The sequence below is a fragment of the Aplidium turbinatum genome, chromosome 13 (genome assembly GCF_918807975.1).
Source record: "Aplidium turbinatum chromosome 13, kaAplTurb1.1, whole genome shotgun sequence".
Classification (NCBI taxonomy): Eukaryota; Metazoa; Chordata; class Ascidiacea; order Aplousobranchia; family Polyclinidae; genus Aplidium; species Aplidium turbinatum.
Genome location: NC_137484.1, coordinates 9,199,128 through 9,215,723, shown reverse-complemented (window position 1 = coordinate 9,215,723; position 16,596 = coordinate 9,199,128). Strand labels below are relative to the sequence as shown.

The 16,596-nt window shown below is 39.7% G+C and overlaps 1 protein-coding gene across 1 annotated transcript in view; it reads left to right on the top strand.

Moving 5' to 3' along the window:
- The window catches only part of LOC145781905 (uncharacterized), a 64,210-nt gene that overhangs the window by 389 nt on the left and 47,225 nt on the right, over positions 1-16,596 (top strand). Inside the window, exons 2-31 of the mRNA XM_082593598.1 lie at positions 141-296; positions 1,322-1,477; positions 1,726-1,881; positions 2,518-2,670; positions 3,130-3,288; positions 3,621-3,776; positions 4,064-4,219; positions 4,794-4,949; positions 5,266-5,421; positions 6,047-6,202; positions 7,135-7,290; positions 7,619-7,771; positions 8,205-8,360; positions 8,743-8,898; positions 9,093-9,248; positions 9,631-9,789; positions 10,196-10,351; positions 10,484-10,639; positions 10,869-11,024; positions 11,498-11,647; positions 12,071-12,229; positions 12,623-12,778; positions 13,097-13,252; positions 13,470-13,628; positions 13,780-13,938; positions 14,145-14,303; positions 14,929-15,084; positions 15,528-15,686; positions 16,000-16,155; positions 16,419-16,574. Coding sequence (XP_082449724.1) covers positions 150-296; positions 1,322-1,477; positions 1,726-1,881; positions 2,518-2,670; positions 3,130-3,288; positions 3,621-3,776; positions 4,064-4,219; positions 4,794-4,949; positions 5,266-5,421; positions 6,047-6,202; positions 7,135-7,290; positions 7,619-7,771; positions 8,205-8,360; positions 8,743-8,898; positions 9,093-9,248; positions 9,631-9,789; positions 10,196-10,351; positions 10,484-10,639; positions 10,869-11,024; positions 11,498-11,647; positions 12,071-12,229; positions 12,623-12,778; positions 13,097-13,252; positions 13,470-13,628; positions 13,780-13,938; positions 14,145-14,303; positions 14,929-15,084; positions 15,528-15,686; positions 16,000-16,155; positions 16,419-16,574 — 4,680 coding nt within the window. The 5' untranslated portion in view covers positions 141-149. The remainder of the gene's footprint in view (positions 1-140; positions 297-1,321; positions 1,478-1,725; positions 1,882-2,517; positions 2,671-3,129; positions 3,289-3,620; positions 3,777-4,063; positions 4,220-4,793; positions 4,950-5,265; positions 5,422-6,046; positions 6,203-7,134; positions 7,291-7,618; positions 7,772-8,204; positions 8,361-8,742; positions 8,899-9,092; positions 9,249-9,630; positions 9,790-10,195; positions 10,352-10,483; positions 10,640-10,868; positions 11,025-11,497; positions 11,648-12,070; positions 12,230-12,622; positions 12,779-13,096; positions 13,253-13,469; positions 13,629-13,779; positions 13,939-14,144; positions 14,304-14,928; positions 15,085-15,527; positions 15,687-15,999; positions 16,156-16,418; positions 16,575-16,596) is intronic.

The window sequence follows — 16,596 nt, the reverse complement described above, 5'->3', positions numbered from 1 at the left end:
TAAAAAAAAAGTTGTTGGCATTGAATTCCTGTGCTTGTGGCTCTACTTAGCAACCTCTCTCCCAAAACTTTATCAATATTATGATGTAAAAAGATGAATGTTCTTTAAAACCATCAAATGTTTACTTCGATATTTTCCAGCCATGTCCGATGTGGAGTCCTTGGACATTCTGGAGCGGATGTAATGCTCCGTGTGGAGGAGGATTACGAAACAGGACACGATTCTGTAACATCAGACAAATTCCTCAAGACGGCTGTGAAGGAAGTGGTTTGGACCAGGAATTCTGTAACGGAGAGGTGCGAAGTTTTGAAATAGATTTGTAGGTCTAGATCAGTGATTTTCAACCAGGGTTCCGCGGAACCTTAAGGTTCCGCCAGTAAGTCTAGGTGTTCCGCAAGTTTACATTCAAATCCGAGAGTCTATTTTATTATTACATGCATATTGTTTAAATATAATCAAATATTGATTAGGTTTGCCACTATAATAAATTTGCTACACTTTAACACGTTCGCTGCGGTCCCGAATTTTCGTTGTTTTCTTGTGGTGCGATTACCTTTTACTTTCTACTTTCACGCTAAATTTCGTCGACATTTTTTCTTCTCTTCAAGGAGTTCTTTCAGACAGTTTAATCGTTTGTACACCGGTGGGTCAATTCTATTAATCAAATGATGTTTTTTGCATAAGGCAATTAAATTATTGAACAGAGGTTCCTCGAGCTTTTGGAATGTTTCATTGGGTTCCGTTCCACCAAAAAGGTTGAAAACCACTGGTCTAGATATACTTTTTATTGTATTTCATTCAAATTTAAACTGGTGCAAAGTCTACTCAGTCCAAAAATGAATCATTTTTATTTATTTTTTAATATCAACACTGAGTTATCACCTAAAGAGAGTTAAGCTATCAACTAAGCTGTAGCTGCATGACAACCGACTAAAGGGCGCGGACATATAAGTTATAGCGGACATTGCTTACTTTTTGCTGACTTGAGACCAGCCTAATTTCTCCCAATAACCAAATCTACTATCATTACATCAGAATTATACTGCTAGACAGAAAATAGCTTGAAATAACAACTTTGTTATTTACAGTACTTTTTCCGTAGTGTTTGATGTAAAAATCTAGCCTATATTAATTTACCTTTTGTTTCCGAGCAAGCGCTCGTGCATATTCTATTACTCACTCATACAGGCTACGTTTCGTGCTGCACGAGCGCCTAAAGAATAGCCCATAGCCATACAAAAGGAGAACTTTGGATTTCAAGATCGGTTTATTATTATTTCATTGTAAAATTGACGGTTGCAACAACTCATTTTTCATCCAGGCTTGCCCAACGTGGTCGGACTGGGGCATGTGGAGCGGTTGCGGTGTGACTTGTGGAGAAGCTACGCAAACAAGACGTCGCATTTGCGTTAATTTACGTGGGGATTTACCTCCATGCCAAGGAGCGAATTCTGAAACTATTTCTTGTAACTTGGAGGTACGTGATATGCAAGCACTTGCTAATGTAGCCGTGATATAACACAAAAAATTGCCATCCAAACATCTTTTGACAATATTGTTTTGCTCGACGATTCCTATTTTTATCTTTGTTTAGGTTTTACTAAAGTAGGCTACGACAATATGATTTTGTTTTTTGTACTAACAAACATTTCTTGACTTATTTCAGTACGTTGTTATGAGTTTGTGTCTCGCTTTTATGAAACGTTTCTTTGATGTTTTCTAAAGGTGTGTCCATCTTGGGGTCCATGGACGCCATATGGTGATTGCAGTGCCACTTGTGGTCAAGGAAGAAGAACAAGAACACGTCTTTGTGTTCGTGGCCCTAGCGGGCTTGGAGTTTGCATTGGAGATGACTCGGAGAGGCAGATATGTTCTCTGCAGGTGAGATTTACGCTGCAAAACTTTAATTTTAACAAAATTCTTTACAAATGGCTTAATGAAATGCACGCACACAGTGAAAGAATACGTTTCAACATTGATAGCTTATAGGATAGCTTTCTGCGCATGTTTATGTTCTATTTATGCAGTTTGCCAGGTTAAACCTCTTTATGGAATATTTCTCAAAATTCTTCTTAACGGACTATAGCTATGGAAGTAGTAGTGTGGCATTTCAGTTTTGTTTTAACTGTTGATATCTTTACACATTCTCACAACCAATATTCATGATCCGTTACGGAACCGTCCTAGACAAGACAGCTATTTGATCTTGTGCAGATCTTCACCTGATCAGATCAAAAACGATAGGTTCCGAGGCGAGGATCTGCAACAGGTTTAAGTGGCAGTCAAGGATTGAAACCATACTTCACTGACTTTCTCTCTGTTTTCCTGAATACCAAAATACAACATGGTGTAATCTTATTTAAATAATATTCTGCATTCCATTTTTTTTATCGGTTATATAGGTCGCATAATGTGCTATAGACGTGGGCTACACTCGGTGTGTTTAATGCGTTTTTATTCGTTATTCTGTACTGTACGTGTCCAATGCATGGTGCTACATTTTTACGCTTCTTTTAGGATTGTGCCTCTTGGTCTGAATGGGGCGAATATCAAGCTTGTACCCGATCTTGTGGCGGAGGAACGACTACCCGATTTAGGGTTTGCTTACCCACCGGTGCTGACTGTTCAGATTTAGGACCTTCGTCAGAAAGTTTGACTTGTAATGCCCAGGTTCGTATTTCATGTTTCCTGGTACACTTGTGCAAACTAAATCAATTTGTCAGCGTAAAGTTTATGATAGAAAGAGTGTAGCAGAAATATAGACTAAACAGAATATTTGTTGTAATCCTATGACTACAATTCAGTCTAGAATACAGTAATTATGTAATTCCATCTGATTTATTTTACAATACCCCGAAAGTCTTGTTTGTAAATGGCTATTCAATCTATATACCGTATATATAATTATAATTCAATCTACTGTAGTTATATATTCAATCTACTGTATATCTACTGATATTTATATATGATATATATATTATATAATAAGTTTTGTTTGTAGCGAAACATTAAATTTACGTTCACTCGGGAGTTTTAAATCCTTTTTAAAATCATCTGCACTTTTTCTTTGTTTTAAAGATGTTTTGCTATTTCATTTTTAAAATCTTTTTTAATATTTTCTCCTTGTAGCGTTGCCCTGATTGGAGTGATTGGACTCCCTATGAAGATTGCTCTGCTACATGCGGGATAGGAGTCCGTACTCGGAGGAGAAGATGCAATAACCCGGCTCCTGGAGAAGATAGCGGATGCGATGGTGCTTCTAGTGAAGCTGACAGTTGTGAAACAGGGGTGGGTCTCAAATAGAAAAAGCTTTGTGTGCTCTGACGATTTATGTTGAATTTAGCACCTAGAAATGTTTTTAATTTAGTTTTTATATCCTTGCAATTGCTTACTTTTTTAAATTAGTAAGTGGAATGTCAGCAACCTTCACGCTGTAGTGATACGTCACCAGATTTAAAATTAGAGATTTATTTGGAGACACACATTTCACTTCAATTATTTTATATTTTTGTCAGCTCGCTACTTATACTTTAATGATAATGGTTCATTTTCACAGTTGAATCGTTAGCATCAGCTCTCGTGGTAATGATCTTTGTTCTAAAGTTTTAAACCCGTTGCAGCTTTGTCCATCTTGGACTCCGTGGACACCTTGGAGCGACTGCAGCAGAACTTGTGGAAGAGGAAGACGTCAGCAATTGCGATCTTGTGAAAACGGATTCCCAGGCCAGCTTGGGTGTATTGGAGACGTGGAATCGACAGAGGACTGCAACATCAACGTAAGATCGCCAGAATCGATTCGAAACGTTAATTTTTGTCATTTATTGATCATCATCTGGGACATTCAGTTTGTCTGAGCGTTTTTTTGTGAAAAGTGCTTCAGTTACCTCTTCTTTTTAGAGGCAGCAATTCAGGCAACATCCTCCAGCTGTTGCAACCAGTCTATTGTCTCGGCGTTAGGGTTGGTGAAGTTTACATTTCCTTAACTTGCTGCAAGTCTTGAAAGTAACTTTTGAGTTTTAGTTATTAAAATTTAGGTCATTTTTAACCACTGATTTTCTTGCAGCCCTGTCCCACGTGGACACCTTGGGGACCATGGGGTGAATGCGGGGAAACTTGTGGCAATTCACAGCGATTCCGCATTCGTTCCTGTAATAATGGTTTCGTCGGACAGAAGGGTTGCCTTGGCAACGAGAGGGATTGGGAACCGTGCATTCAAAATGTAAGATAGATTTATTCCACATGTAAGGACAAATTTTTCGTTTGTTATGTTTGAGGCTGATTTACCATTGTCTATTATACTTTATTACCTAATGTAGTAATTGCATGCAGTCTAAAACTTTTAACCTCCCTTTTCATGTTTTGATTCAATAGCACTTGGGATGAAAACAATTTGATTTTTGAAACGTTTGCTGAACATGAGCTCAGTATCTATACATCGAGCTCTTTATTTTTTTGATTTATTAGCCTATAACCTACCACATTATTAACCTGATGCCGTTTGTTCGATGAAGTGATGGGAGCGTAGTCTGCCCGATACACGAAAGGCATTAGATGTCATTCTTCTCGAGAGCACGGGCGGTATTTTCGCTAAGAAGCAGCTCATTTCCAAGCAAGCCTGTTTGGTTGTTTTAGAGTTACGATGCAAAAGCGGATTTTAAAGTTTGAAATACAGAACCCTGTAGCTTGCATGAGCAAAAACATGTTACAGATTTTGAGTATATTTCTTTGTGCTTGGGAATGTAGTTCTCTCATGAGATTGAGCATTCAATGAATTAAAATATTTTTTATCGCAGGCTTGTCCATTCTGGTCAGCTTGGTCATCTTGGACGACATGTAGTCTCAGCTGCAACGGAGGAGCAAGGACCCGCTCAAGAACCTGCATCAATGGAATAGATGGTCTTGACCTCTGCGGCACAGAATACACGAATGCCATACCATGTAATATTCAGGTAAGTGTTTTTAAAACTTTTTTCCCGCAAGAAATCGATGTTATATTCTAAAGTCAGTGTGACCTGCATTGCGATTTGAACTAGTAAGAAGCATTCAGGGTATACTGCGGCCTAAATCGTATTAGTTTGATGGTTGTGTTTGGTTTGCTGCCTTATTAATCGACTTACTTTATTTCAAAATCTTAGTAAGCTATTTCGTTGTGTTCCAATGCTGGGTTGTTCAGTTGTTTATTGCAAGAAATCCTACGGCAGTAGTGCAATGCATGACCAAAAGTAACTTAATACTGCACAAAACTTTAACCTTGCTCTGTTGTAGGTTTGCCCTGTCTGGAGCGAATGGACTCCATTCAGCGATTGCAGTAGACGTTGTGGAGTCGGATTCATAACTAGAAACCGCACCTGCTTCGGTGGCTACCCTGGTGACGACGGTTGCTCTGGCTCTGAATTTGACAGGGTATCCTGCACTGGACGGGTGAGTCGAACAAATATGGATATTACTAAGTTAAGTTGCCTCTAAAGTTGATATTTTAGTTCAATTTACCTAATAACTGCATTGACGCTTTTAGGTTAGGAATATTCAATAATTCGATATCTAGTAGGATAATTTGCAAAGTACCTAAGTCGGCACTTTTGTTTTTGTATAGCGCTGTATCCATTGCAGAATGCGTTGCTCCTAAGCGCTTTACGAAAGCTGACAGTGTCAATACAGCCGTATAGAGGCGCAACGGAGTACATTATTACCCGAATCCATTTCATTGCGCAGTGCCAAGCAGGAATTAGATTCAGTACCATTTTTTAAAAATCTTCGGGATAACCCGACAGGGTATCGAACTATAGAGCTACCGATTCAGAGGCGGACGCACTAACCACTAAGCCACTGAGTTTTTTGTAATGAACAAAGCTGTAAAGGATGCATAGTCGGGTGGGCTATAGCGCAACACATGAGCACGCGTTGTATGCCACGTATCATCATGCTTATGCACTTTGGTTGTATAGTAAGCTATTTATAAACATGGCATTGTTAACATCAAAGACCTAAAGCGGCTCCCTTTGACTGTAATTGTGCTGTTATTTTATTTTGGCTATTCTGCTTTCAGGATTGTGCAAACTGGGTGGACTGGGCCGAGTGGTCTATCTGCTCTGTTACTTGTGGAATAGGAACAAGGCGCAGAACCAGAGTTTGCTTTTCGGATAGTGGATTGAGCAATGACTGCGTTGGGCCCAGCCTCGAAGAAGGAGACTGCTTTGGATCGGTGAGCAATGATATTGAGATAAAACTAATCGTCATTAAAGTGTAGGCTACACGTAGATGTCTCGTTGTTTTGTGAACCCTTTTCCGTTCGCTAACACAATCGTCGATTGAAAACAGCAGGAAACGTCAGATATACTTTGTTTGCTTATAAACTATGTAAAGTCAACGATACAAACGGATACCACCATTTTAAAATTTGTTGTGAATAGTATAGGTTTGGTAGAGAGATAATTCTTGAATGCCATAGATAGATAATTCGATAGCAACTTGGTAGGATTGAATTGCATAATTCAAAAACAATACATAAAACAAAAAGATAACCGCATAAAATCGAACGTTTTCGGCAAAACCTTTTGCCCTCGTCAGGAAAATAACTAATTCATCTAAACAAAATAGCAGATACTCGTAAAATATTAATAATAAATGATTGAAATTAATTACAATCTGCACTGAGCTATGTACAAATACAACTGAATGAAGCACAGACACAAAAGGTGTTAACATTCTGTTATAAACCATACGGGAGTGTGGTCACAAGACAAGATAGCGAGCGGTAACAACATTAAGAAAATCAAGGAAAACCACTAAACAACATAAAACAAACGTAATTTAGTACAAATTTAATGAGAAAGATACTCTTCGGGCGAATAATTGCTTGTTAAGTTTAGGGTTGTGCTGCTTTATTTGGAGTGTCTCGTGAATTTTAGTTTCAAACTCTGATTGACAGTTTCGAAGTTTTGACAATTTATGTAGTTAGCTATTTATTTTATGTATTGTTTTTAAATTATGCAATTCAATCCTATCAAATTGCTTATTGTCTGAATCTGTTTATGTTATGAATAAAGATCAGGTAAAGGTATAAAAAGAAGTTAAAATTACACTGAACATTTTTTGCAAGGACTTTACATATTCGATTGCGTACATTCCAAACAGATTTGTGCCTATTGGTCGGAGTGGAACTTCTGGTCACGCTGTTCTGCGTCATGTGACGGCGGCACACGCTCCCGACGTCGAGTGTGCGTCAACGGTTTCGAAGGGGACGATGGTTGCACGGGAGGTTCTGAGGAAACGTCTCCTTGCAGTCCTGAAGTATGTCGCTTGTTTGCTGTTTATTTTACCGAAACATTCATTTATTAACACAATTTAAGCCTCACGTTGATTTTAAGAACATAGAATTTTAATATTTAAGTTTAGGTAATGGTCCTTCCGGCTGCACAGAAACTGTACAACTAAGGCTGTCCGCACGCAATTAGCAAGAGTACGATGAATAAGAGCGTAAGGCTTTCAGAATAAAATTACTGGACTTTTCTGTATAGCGTACTACAAGTGAAGAAGTGTTCCTATTAGCCTAAATACTAGTTGTCAACAAAGCAATAAAACCACGAGCGATCGTTGCAGCTATTGTGCTCTTTGACAGGCCTGTCCTGCTTGGACTTCCTGGACAGAATCTGTGCCATGCAGCGCATCATGTGGCGGTGGGATGCGTGTCCTCATTCGTGTCTGTGTTGGAAGCGACGATCCTGCAGCTTGTGGAGGAGAAAGTCGCAGAGAAGAATTCTGTAATGATCAGGTACCTTTACAACTTGACTTCTGACTTTGACATTACAATCAATGTTGTGAAAGGTGAAAATTTTGAACTTTTGTGTTCGGAAAATACTGGTGATTTTCTGATGCACGATTGATGCTAATTTCAAGGCGTGGCATTGTATGATTTGGCCAAATGATGACTAGGATCACCCGTTTTCCAACCAGGCTGCCCATTGCCCAAGTCCAGAAAATATAAAAACAATATCATCATTTGTTGAAAGGGTGCATAAAATTATATTCGTCTTTCAAAACTGTCTTAGAGGTTCAAGGCTTGTTCAGTCAATTTCCAAAATGTATATCTTTGATTTAAACCGAGTATCCTTGGACCTTCTAAACGAACCTTCTGGAAGATAAATGGTTATTCGGTTTTTATTTTTTACCACTGTTAATCTTTTGTTGTAACTTGTATCATTTAGCGATGCCCAGCATGGTCTCGGTGGGGTCAGTGGAATCAATGCTCTCAAACATGTGGTGATGGCTTCCGCTCCCACTTCAGAACCTGCCTGTACGGCGGCGATGACAATTCAGAGTGCGAAGGAGAAGAGTTTGAAAGTGACAACTGTTTCGAAAGAGTAAGTTTTTTTTTTTTTATGTAGCAGTTAAACGTGTCTCGACTTTTGAGCCTTCCAGGCTCTTACTGGCCTATTCACAAGCTGTGCATTACATATTGTTGCTTTGGTAATTGCTTTGTCATTTTTTTTTTGTAGAGCTCTATACTTGCACTATGATTTTACAAAACTAACGAACACATTGATGAGAAGATTAAGTTTGATTTATTTGTTATGTAACAATTAAAGTTGAATCACTACCACACATTCACATACCAAAGCTTAATATTGAAAACTGTTGAAACAGTAGCCTACGCAATTAAAACGTCATCCGAAAAGACGACTCTAGGCAGGCGACGTGCTACAGGAGCTTTCAACAAGATTATCATTCTTTTTTATTTTTCAGCCTTGCCCCGCCTGGAGCGAATGGGGCGACTGGTCATCATGTGATAGAACTTGTGGTGGTGGACGACAGAGCCGTATTCGAAATTGCAACAACGGAGTTAGAGGCTCTGACGGTTGCACCGGCAACTATGTTCAAACTTTGGAGTGCGCAACTCAAGTACGAAAAGTCTTGCAATGGTTTCATAAAACTCTTAATAATAAAAACTTGCTCTTTAATAACATTTTGTTGTGTAGTCGCCCACTTATTATGTCGTCACTTCTGTTTTGTGATAGCCTAAGTTCCGTATTTTATTGCGATTGTACCCTACTTGTTCAAGTTTTTTATTATTTTTACTTTTTTACAAAATACAGTCATGTCCGTTCTGGGACAACTGGTCAGAATGGAGTACCTGCTCTCAGACATGTGGTAGTGGCATTAGAAGCCATGTGCGATCATGTGTGAACGGAGTACCGGGCGATGTTGGATGCAGAGGAGACGTAACCCAAACAGACAACTGCAATGTCCAGGTAATGGAAGCTGTAGCTACTGTATGTACACGATTAAACTAAATCTTACTGGATAAAAGAGCTCACATCACAACATATTTCCATGCTAATCTCATTTTTTGTGGTTTTAATGAAACTGTTGGTAGCAGGCTATTACCCATGCTTATCTAATCCTTATGGAATCCAAGTAAAATAGCACTGTTTACATTCATGCATCAGCAGCTGTGGCATTAATGTAAAAAGGACTGATTTTGCTGCGTGGGTATTCTATTACATTTGCTTTAATCCATAGGCAAATCTGTTATTGTTTCTTTCTTACTTTTTTTGAGAAATAAAGGCTTAAAAACGGTTCTTGTGTTTTTTTTTCCATGATCGAAGCTTGCACTGTTTTACATTTTCTCAGGTTTGTCCAAGATTTTCCGACTGGTCTTTGTGGACCACCTGCTCGGCTACTTGCGGCCGTGGGACAAGGTCTCATATACGAAACTGTCAATATGGAGTGTTTGGAGACATCGGATGCGACATTGGAGAGTTGTTAGAAAGAGAAGATTGCACCCGAGAGGTAGGTTTATGTCCTATATGACGCTAACTTTTGAAATACCAATTATTTTAATGTATATTTGTGTAGCTTGGCGTGAATGGCCAAGTAGAGTTCCCTTTCGCTGCGTGTGTAAGTTTAATGTCGAAATAAGGGGAGCAGTTGACTCGAAGACTACATGTCACTTCGCTGCTTCCTGTCGCCTGTTGTATCGCATCTGGGATCGCAGTGTTATGTATGCTATTGCAATGGGCGCAAACAAAAGCATGGTTATTTATTATTGTTATTAAACATGAAAGACTTCGAACTAGAGTAGCTTGACATTAGTTGGAAACGATAGGTTTAGTGCAAATTTTTGTGACACGAAACGCGTCACATATCTTCAGTGATGTCAATGTCAAACAATAAACTATGCACGGTTACTTTGCAGGTGTGTCCGATATGGTCGGCGTGGGGCGAATGGGCTTCCTGCTCAGCAAGTTGTGGTGGCGGTACGCAGACCCACTCCCGTATCTGCCTTGTTGATGGCGAAGAAGGAATGGGATGTTTTGGATCCGCATCGGAATATCGTTCGTGCAACACACCGGTATGTTCTTCTATGTGAACTCTTAGTTTCAGGATATCTCTTTACCGCTCCGTTAAGGTTCAATACTGAATGCAGGAAACATGTTTTGTTCTTTAGCTTGAAATATCCTAATTTTTTTTTATAAATTTTCAGAGTTGCTCGTACTGGAGCAACTGGAATCCATTCCGACGATGCAGTATATCATGTGGTGGAGGAAACCGCATCCGGACTCGAGTGTGTCTCAACGGAGAGGCTGGCGATCCTGGATGTCCCGGAGGAGCAGCAGAAGCTGAGTTATGCAACACACAAGTAGGGTTTGTTTTTAAATTGTTTTCAAATCTTTAAAATGAAAGAATGTGAAAAATGTCCCGAAAAACGCGCCTTAAAATCTCTTTTTAACACAATAAGTAATGTGATTGTGTCATTGAGTCTTGCTTTATTTCATATTGAGCTTTCTGAGTTTATTCTTTCTGTGCTATGATGTTTGTTGACATTTTGAAGAATATTTGTCGTTTTAGCGATGTTGTTTTATCTCTAGATATGTCCAACATGGGCGTTATGGGGTGAATGGTCCGACTGCTCAGCAACTTGTGGCGGCGGCAGAAGCTCACGATCCCGATTGTGTATCGGTGGCATTGTTGGCTTGTCTGGCTGCTTGGAAGACGCTCGAGAATACAGAACATGCGCTCTTCAGGTTTGAACTCCTCATTTTTGCGTCGATTAACTTCGGGCAAAAATCTCAACAGTATTTTGTGCTTGATTTCTATAAATCGTTATTAGGCTTTTATCTAAACTTGGCCTCGCTAGAGAGTTAAATAAAGAGCTTAGCATGTTGTAAATCACCTTCATTTTAAGAGCATTATCATTTTATTTACTGACCAAATACAAGCTTTCGTGTAACGCACGATTGTTTGTTTTTTATTAGACCAAATGACAAGGCTAAGATGTGTTTTCGTTTTATAAAATCGAAGCCAGTTTTCATACAAGCTTCTGCAGAATTTTGTGATGTCAGTCTGATGTCGGCAAAATCTTGCCTTCTTTTGGTCTGCTTCATCTTCAAACTTCAATGCGCGCGATTACAGTCCTGAGTACTTTGTGATCACATTCAGACCTTCACAACCTATTGAAGCAAATTTCAAAAGTTTAATTTTAACAACATGTCTTCAGGAATGTCCGGCATGGTCAGGCTGGACTGAATTCAACGATTGCAGTGTAACATGTGGAAGGGGAACACGAAGTCGTAGCAGACGATGCAGCGCCACGGAGGCGTGTGGAAGATCTGCAGATGGCGTTCAAATTATTGGGTGCACCATTGGGGTAAGAAAACTTGTGGAACTACCATACATATTCATATTGTCGAGTCCTTTCAAATTTCTGTTTCACAACACGCCTCTGGGTTTTTTCATTATATGTCTCTGGTCAGCATCGCAGCTCTTTTGAAAGAGGACCCTTTTATTGATGTTTAACTGTGTCCTTTGAGATGTTAAATTCACACTTAGTGCAAAATCCAGTATGGCTAAAGCTGTTGCTGGTTCAAATTATCTTTTTCTACTAAAAGCCTTTGTTTTTTTTTTATTAAATTTATAGGATATTTAATTTTTTTGCGTTTGCGTAGTTTTATATATTTATGGAACAACATAATGAACTCTACTTTCTCTCAAAGTTTAATCACCAGCCTGGTTTCAGTGAACGTGTAGTTGTATGGCCACGTCGATTGAATTAATGTTTTTAATAAAATAGGATTGTCCATTCTGGAGAGACTGGGGTCAATGGAGCAGATGCAGCACAAGTTGTGGAGACGTGGGGCTTCGATCTCGTCTCCGGTTTTGTCAGAACGGAAATCCAGGCGTGGAAGGATGCGAGGGACCCGAATCGGAGACTGAAGAATGTGGAGGAAATGTATGTTGACTAAACCTTTGAGCACCTAAAAGCGTCAAGCTATTCTTCAAGAAAGTTGCTATATCTTCACCTGTAACTCATGATCCATAATTCAAATTACTAAAATTGACGTGACGTGTAGTTTAGCCAGAAAATAGCCTGCAAATCTCAAGCTTTGAGTTCATTGTTTTCATTTTTTTCTTAAAGAAAATCTTTTTTCTAGAAACTTTAACCCACACCGGAGAAGGCGGTTGGATTTTCTCATATGATGTTTGCAAATACGTAGGCTACAACCTAACTAAATGTCAAAGAAATTTAATCGATGAACAGGCTGTCAGACTTGTGACACACGACACTTTTCAATTTAACTTTACTTGCAAATTAAATTTACCACATGTTGGTTATTTTGTACAGCAATGCCCTTCGTTTTCGAACTGGTCTCTTTGGGCTGACTGTTCAGTGACTTGTGGAGGTGGAGTCCGATCGCGAACAAGATTCTGCGTCAATGGAATTCTTGGCCAGGAAGGATGCCAAAGCTATACCACTGATCAAGGATTCTGTAATGGCCAAGTACGATTGATGACTAAAGAATTAAGATTAACTACAACAACTATGATGTTGTAACTCAGATATGCTAATAGTCCTGTGGATATATGGTTCATTGGTATCAAACCACCAGATCAAAATTTAGTGATTCCTGCGATACTTCAGGTATCTTTAGGCCACAATCTCATGTTCGGTATGTAGTTATATTAAAAATTCAAAGTAAGCAATGATGAATACAGCTTCCGCAATGTCACCCATTTTGAGTTGTACTTGGGCTTTCATCAAGCTTCAGCATTGCAGTCAATTTGGTTTTTGCAACCTCATCGTTACTTCTATCGTCAGGCTTGTCCATTTTTCCCACCGTGGTCTCCCTGGTCCCTGTGCACTCAACCATGTGGAGGAGGAACACGTGTCCGATCACGAAGCTGCATCAACGGAGAAGCAGGAGACGCCGGATGCGTTGGAGACGTACTCCAACCTGGAAACTGCAATGACTTCGTAAGACTTTTGTTTGAAGTGGAATTTGTCTAATATGTTTTTTTTATTTTTAATGACACAATTTGTAGATAGTTTAGTGGAAGTTGTGCTTTAATATCTTAAAATGTTTTGCTTCCTTTGCTTTCTTGACAAGTGACCACGTGCTACTTTTCTTCAAGAAATGTGTTCTGTGCTTCATGAGAATGCAAAGTGCTAAGTTTTCTGACCTTTGTTACAGGTTTGCCCTACGTGGACACCATGGGGATTATGGAGCAGATGCAGCAGGTCATGCAGTGGAGGCATTAGACGAAGATCAAGAACTTGCTCGATCAATGATGATGCCGCTTATCTTGATTGTCTTGGAGACCTGGATGAAGCTGAACTATGCAACAACTTTGTAAGCGAGCACCTAAAAGTGCTTTTCAAATCCATTTAATTTATTGAAGAAGAAAATAGAACGATGTTGCATTTAACCAAATGTCTTCGTAAGAAAATGATATCGCTACGATTTCTAAAGAAACCATGAATTTATTTGAATTGGGTTACAGACATGTGCAGCGTGGTCAATATGGAACTCATGGACTGACTGTTCCGTATCCTGCGGCCAAGGAGCAAGATCTCGCTCCCGTGTATGCTCTGGAGGTATCCCGGATGTTCTTGATCAATGTCCTGGATTGGCTCTTGACACTGAAACTTGCATCAGAGGAGTAAGTTGTGCTGTTTACGAAAACAAAAAGATGTACCATCATCATGTTTCTGCTTTGTCTAAATCATGATACAAATGTGATGAATGGAGACTGAGGATGTGCCTTGCCAGACCCCGTCCTACCCTGATTCTAGGAAATGAGACGTAAAACAGGAAGTAGAAAAAGAAGAAATTGTTGGATTGTTAAGTTATATTTACCTTCTCTAGAACTGCGCGTTCTTGGATGACTGGACCCAATGGAGCGACTGCAGCGCCACATGTGGATCGGATGGTGAGAGATCACGCTCACGAAGATGCGTTGGTGGAGAGATCGGTCAGGATGGTTGTTTTGGAGATGCGGGACAATTGGAGACTTGTAACAATGTGGTAAGGGTAATAGTTGTCGTAATGAGAGTACATAACCTATTTTTAAATAGTATTTTTTTACAATTTGGAATGCTTTCGGTACGTTTTTATCACCTTGCTTCAAAGTTCACCTTACCAAGTAGTCGAAAGAAGATTCAAATCAGCTGTACAAACGTAAAAATCTTGCATTTACTACACCGTTTGATAGAATTTCTCTTTTAAAATTCTTGACAGAGCCTACCCTTTTGTAATGCAGTGGCATGAATGCTTGCAATCTTCTTCATGTGTTACACGACCGTAGCTCAGAGCATCACCCAAGCTCTTGCTGTATTCTTGAACTCTACTAAGTGTCATACAAAACACTTTTCAGACCAGGGCATTCGAGAGAATGATACATCGCTTGTTCCTGTTGGCATTCACAACTAGTGTTTTGTAAGGGATACTTTAAGTGCTACTTCAATGTTTGCGTGCATTTGCCGTTGCGGGTTCAGTCAGTCTAGATTTCTTGCAGTGTGTAATCGTGCTTTTGCAAAAACTCTTGCCCAAATCAACGTTTGCGGTTATTTCTCTTCTGTTTTTGTGATGCGATTTTATTATTTTTCTTACCTTCATTGATTCATTTTTTTTCCTTTTTATATTTTTTCAGCCTTGCCCAGTGTGGTCAATATGGGGAGAATGGTCAATTTGCAGCTCCACGTGCGGCGGTGGATCAAGATCTCGTGAGAGGATCTGCATTGATGGAGATGTCAATAACGCCGGATGCCAAGGACCATCCAGCCAGGAAGATTACTGTGCAGGAGATGTAAGATAACGTTGTTTCAAGAAATTCTGTCAAACCTACCGAATAAATCAAGTGACTGAGGATTGCTTAATATCTACTCTGTTTTGTACAAACTGGAATGCAAGTGTAGCTAGCATAGCTTTCGCAGAGTGATTGGTCCTGTTTTTTTCGCCTGTTCAAATATCTTCGACACAAAGTATAAATAAGACACAAGAAACAAAGTACAGAAAACAAAAAACATTATCCTGAAAACCTCTTCCTCGTGTGTCTGTGGCACGAAACAGCTTAATCTGCTTTCGGGAGTTAGCTCCATTTCGGTACCACAAACTCAAGTTGTTTCTGGTATAACATAAGGGTCGATTGCCTTCGCTGAGCAACCCAACAAAAAGCGTGCTTTGTAAAAACGTATTAAAAAACAGTAATGATATTGCTGTTAAATTAGCACGCTTAATTCAATTCCACAGGCGTGTCCGTACTGGTCCACATGGAGCGAGTACGGTCCATGCTCAAGGACATGTGCAGGAGGAGGATCGAGATCCCATTCTCGCATCTGCATCAATGGTGAGGTCGGCGACATTGGTTGTCTTGGCGCGACTGTTGAAGATGATTCCTGCAACAACAGAGTGAGTTTTTCTTCCGTCTATTTGTTATCACAAGCTACTGTGGTGGAGCAGTTTGTTTAAAAATAAACTCAATAAGATTTTTTTTTGGAAATATTAAACATGAACAGTTCAAACAAAGTTTATAAGTTATACAAATTAAATGGTTAAGTTTTCGGTTTGTTGAAGCAATGTTCGTCATATCTGCGGACAATGGACCGTAACAAAAATACCAGCGGCAGAGAGCTGTTTTGGCGTTTAGCGGTGAGCTAGTTTTTCAGTCTCGCAAGTATGAAATCGTACTTGCGAGGCTTATAAAAGACAATTCTATATTCAGCCTTGTCCGTTCCTGAGCCCCTGGTCGCGATTTACCGACTGCAGTCTTACTTGTGGAAGTGGCGTCACTAGACGGACTCGAACCTGTGTTGGTGGAACATACGGACAGGCTGGCTGCACTGACGATCTGACCGAAACCGTGCAGTGCAACGTCCAGGTGCAGTAGAAATATCAGAATTAACTTTACCATGTGCCATGCCTGTTTTCAGGCCAAGTTTGTCTTTGTGTACTCTCCTTCGTTGAGTTTCACGCAACACTTTAAGGTACATTTTAATAAATACCTCACATTGTGACCGGACATAAGCAAGGTTGCCATGTTTTCTGTAGAACTGAGCGAAGGCTGCTGTTTTCAACATTCCAGCAATCTGATAAATTTTAAACTTGTATGTAACTTTCCATGTTTCTACATTTCTTTTTCAGGACTGCCCTCGCTACGGAGATTGGGGAGAGTGGTCAGAGTGCACGGTGACGTGTGGAAGAGGAGTAAGAAGACACAGAAGAGAATGCTTAAACGGGGAATTTGGTGACGTCGGATGTGAAGGAGATGCAATCATGTTTGAAGATTGCATCAGAGGCGTAAGTAGAAAATGCTCAAGTA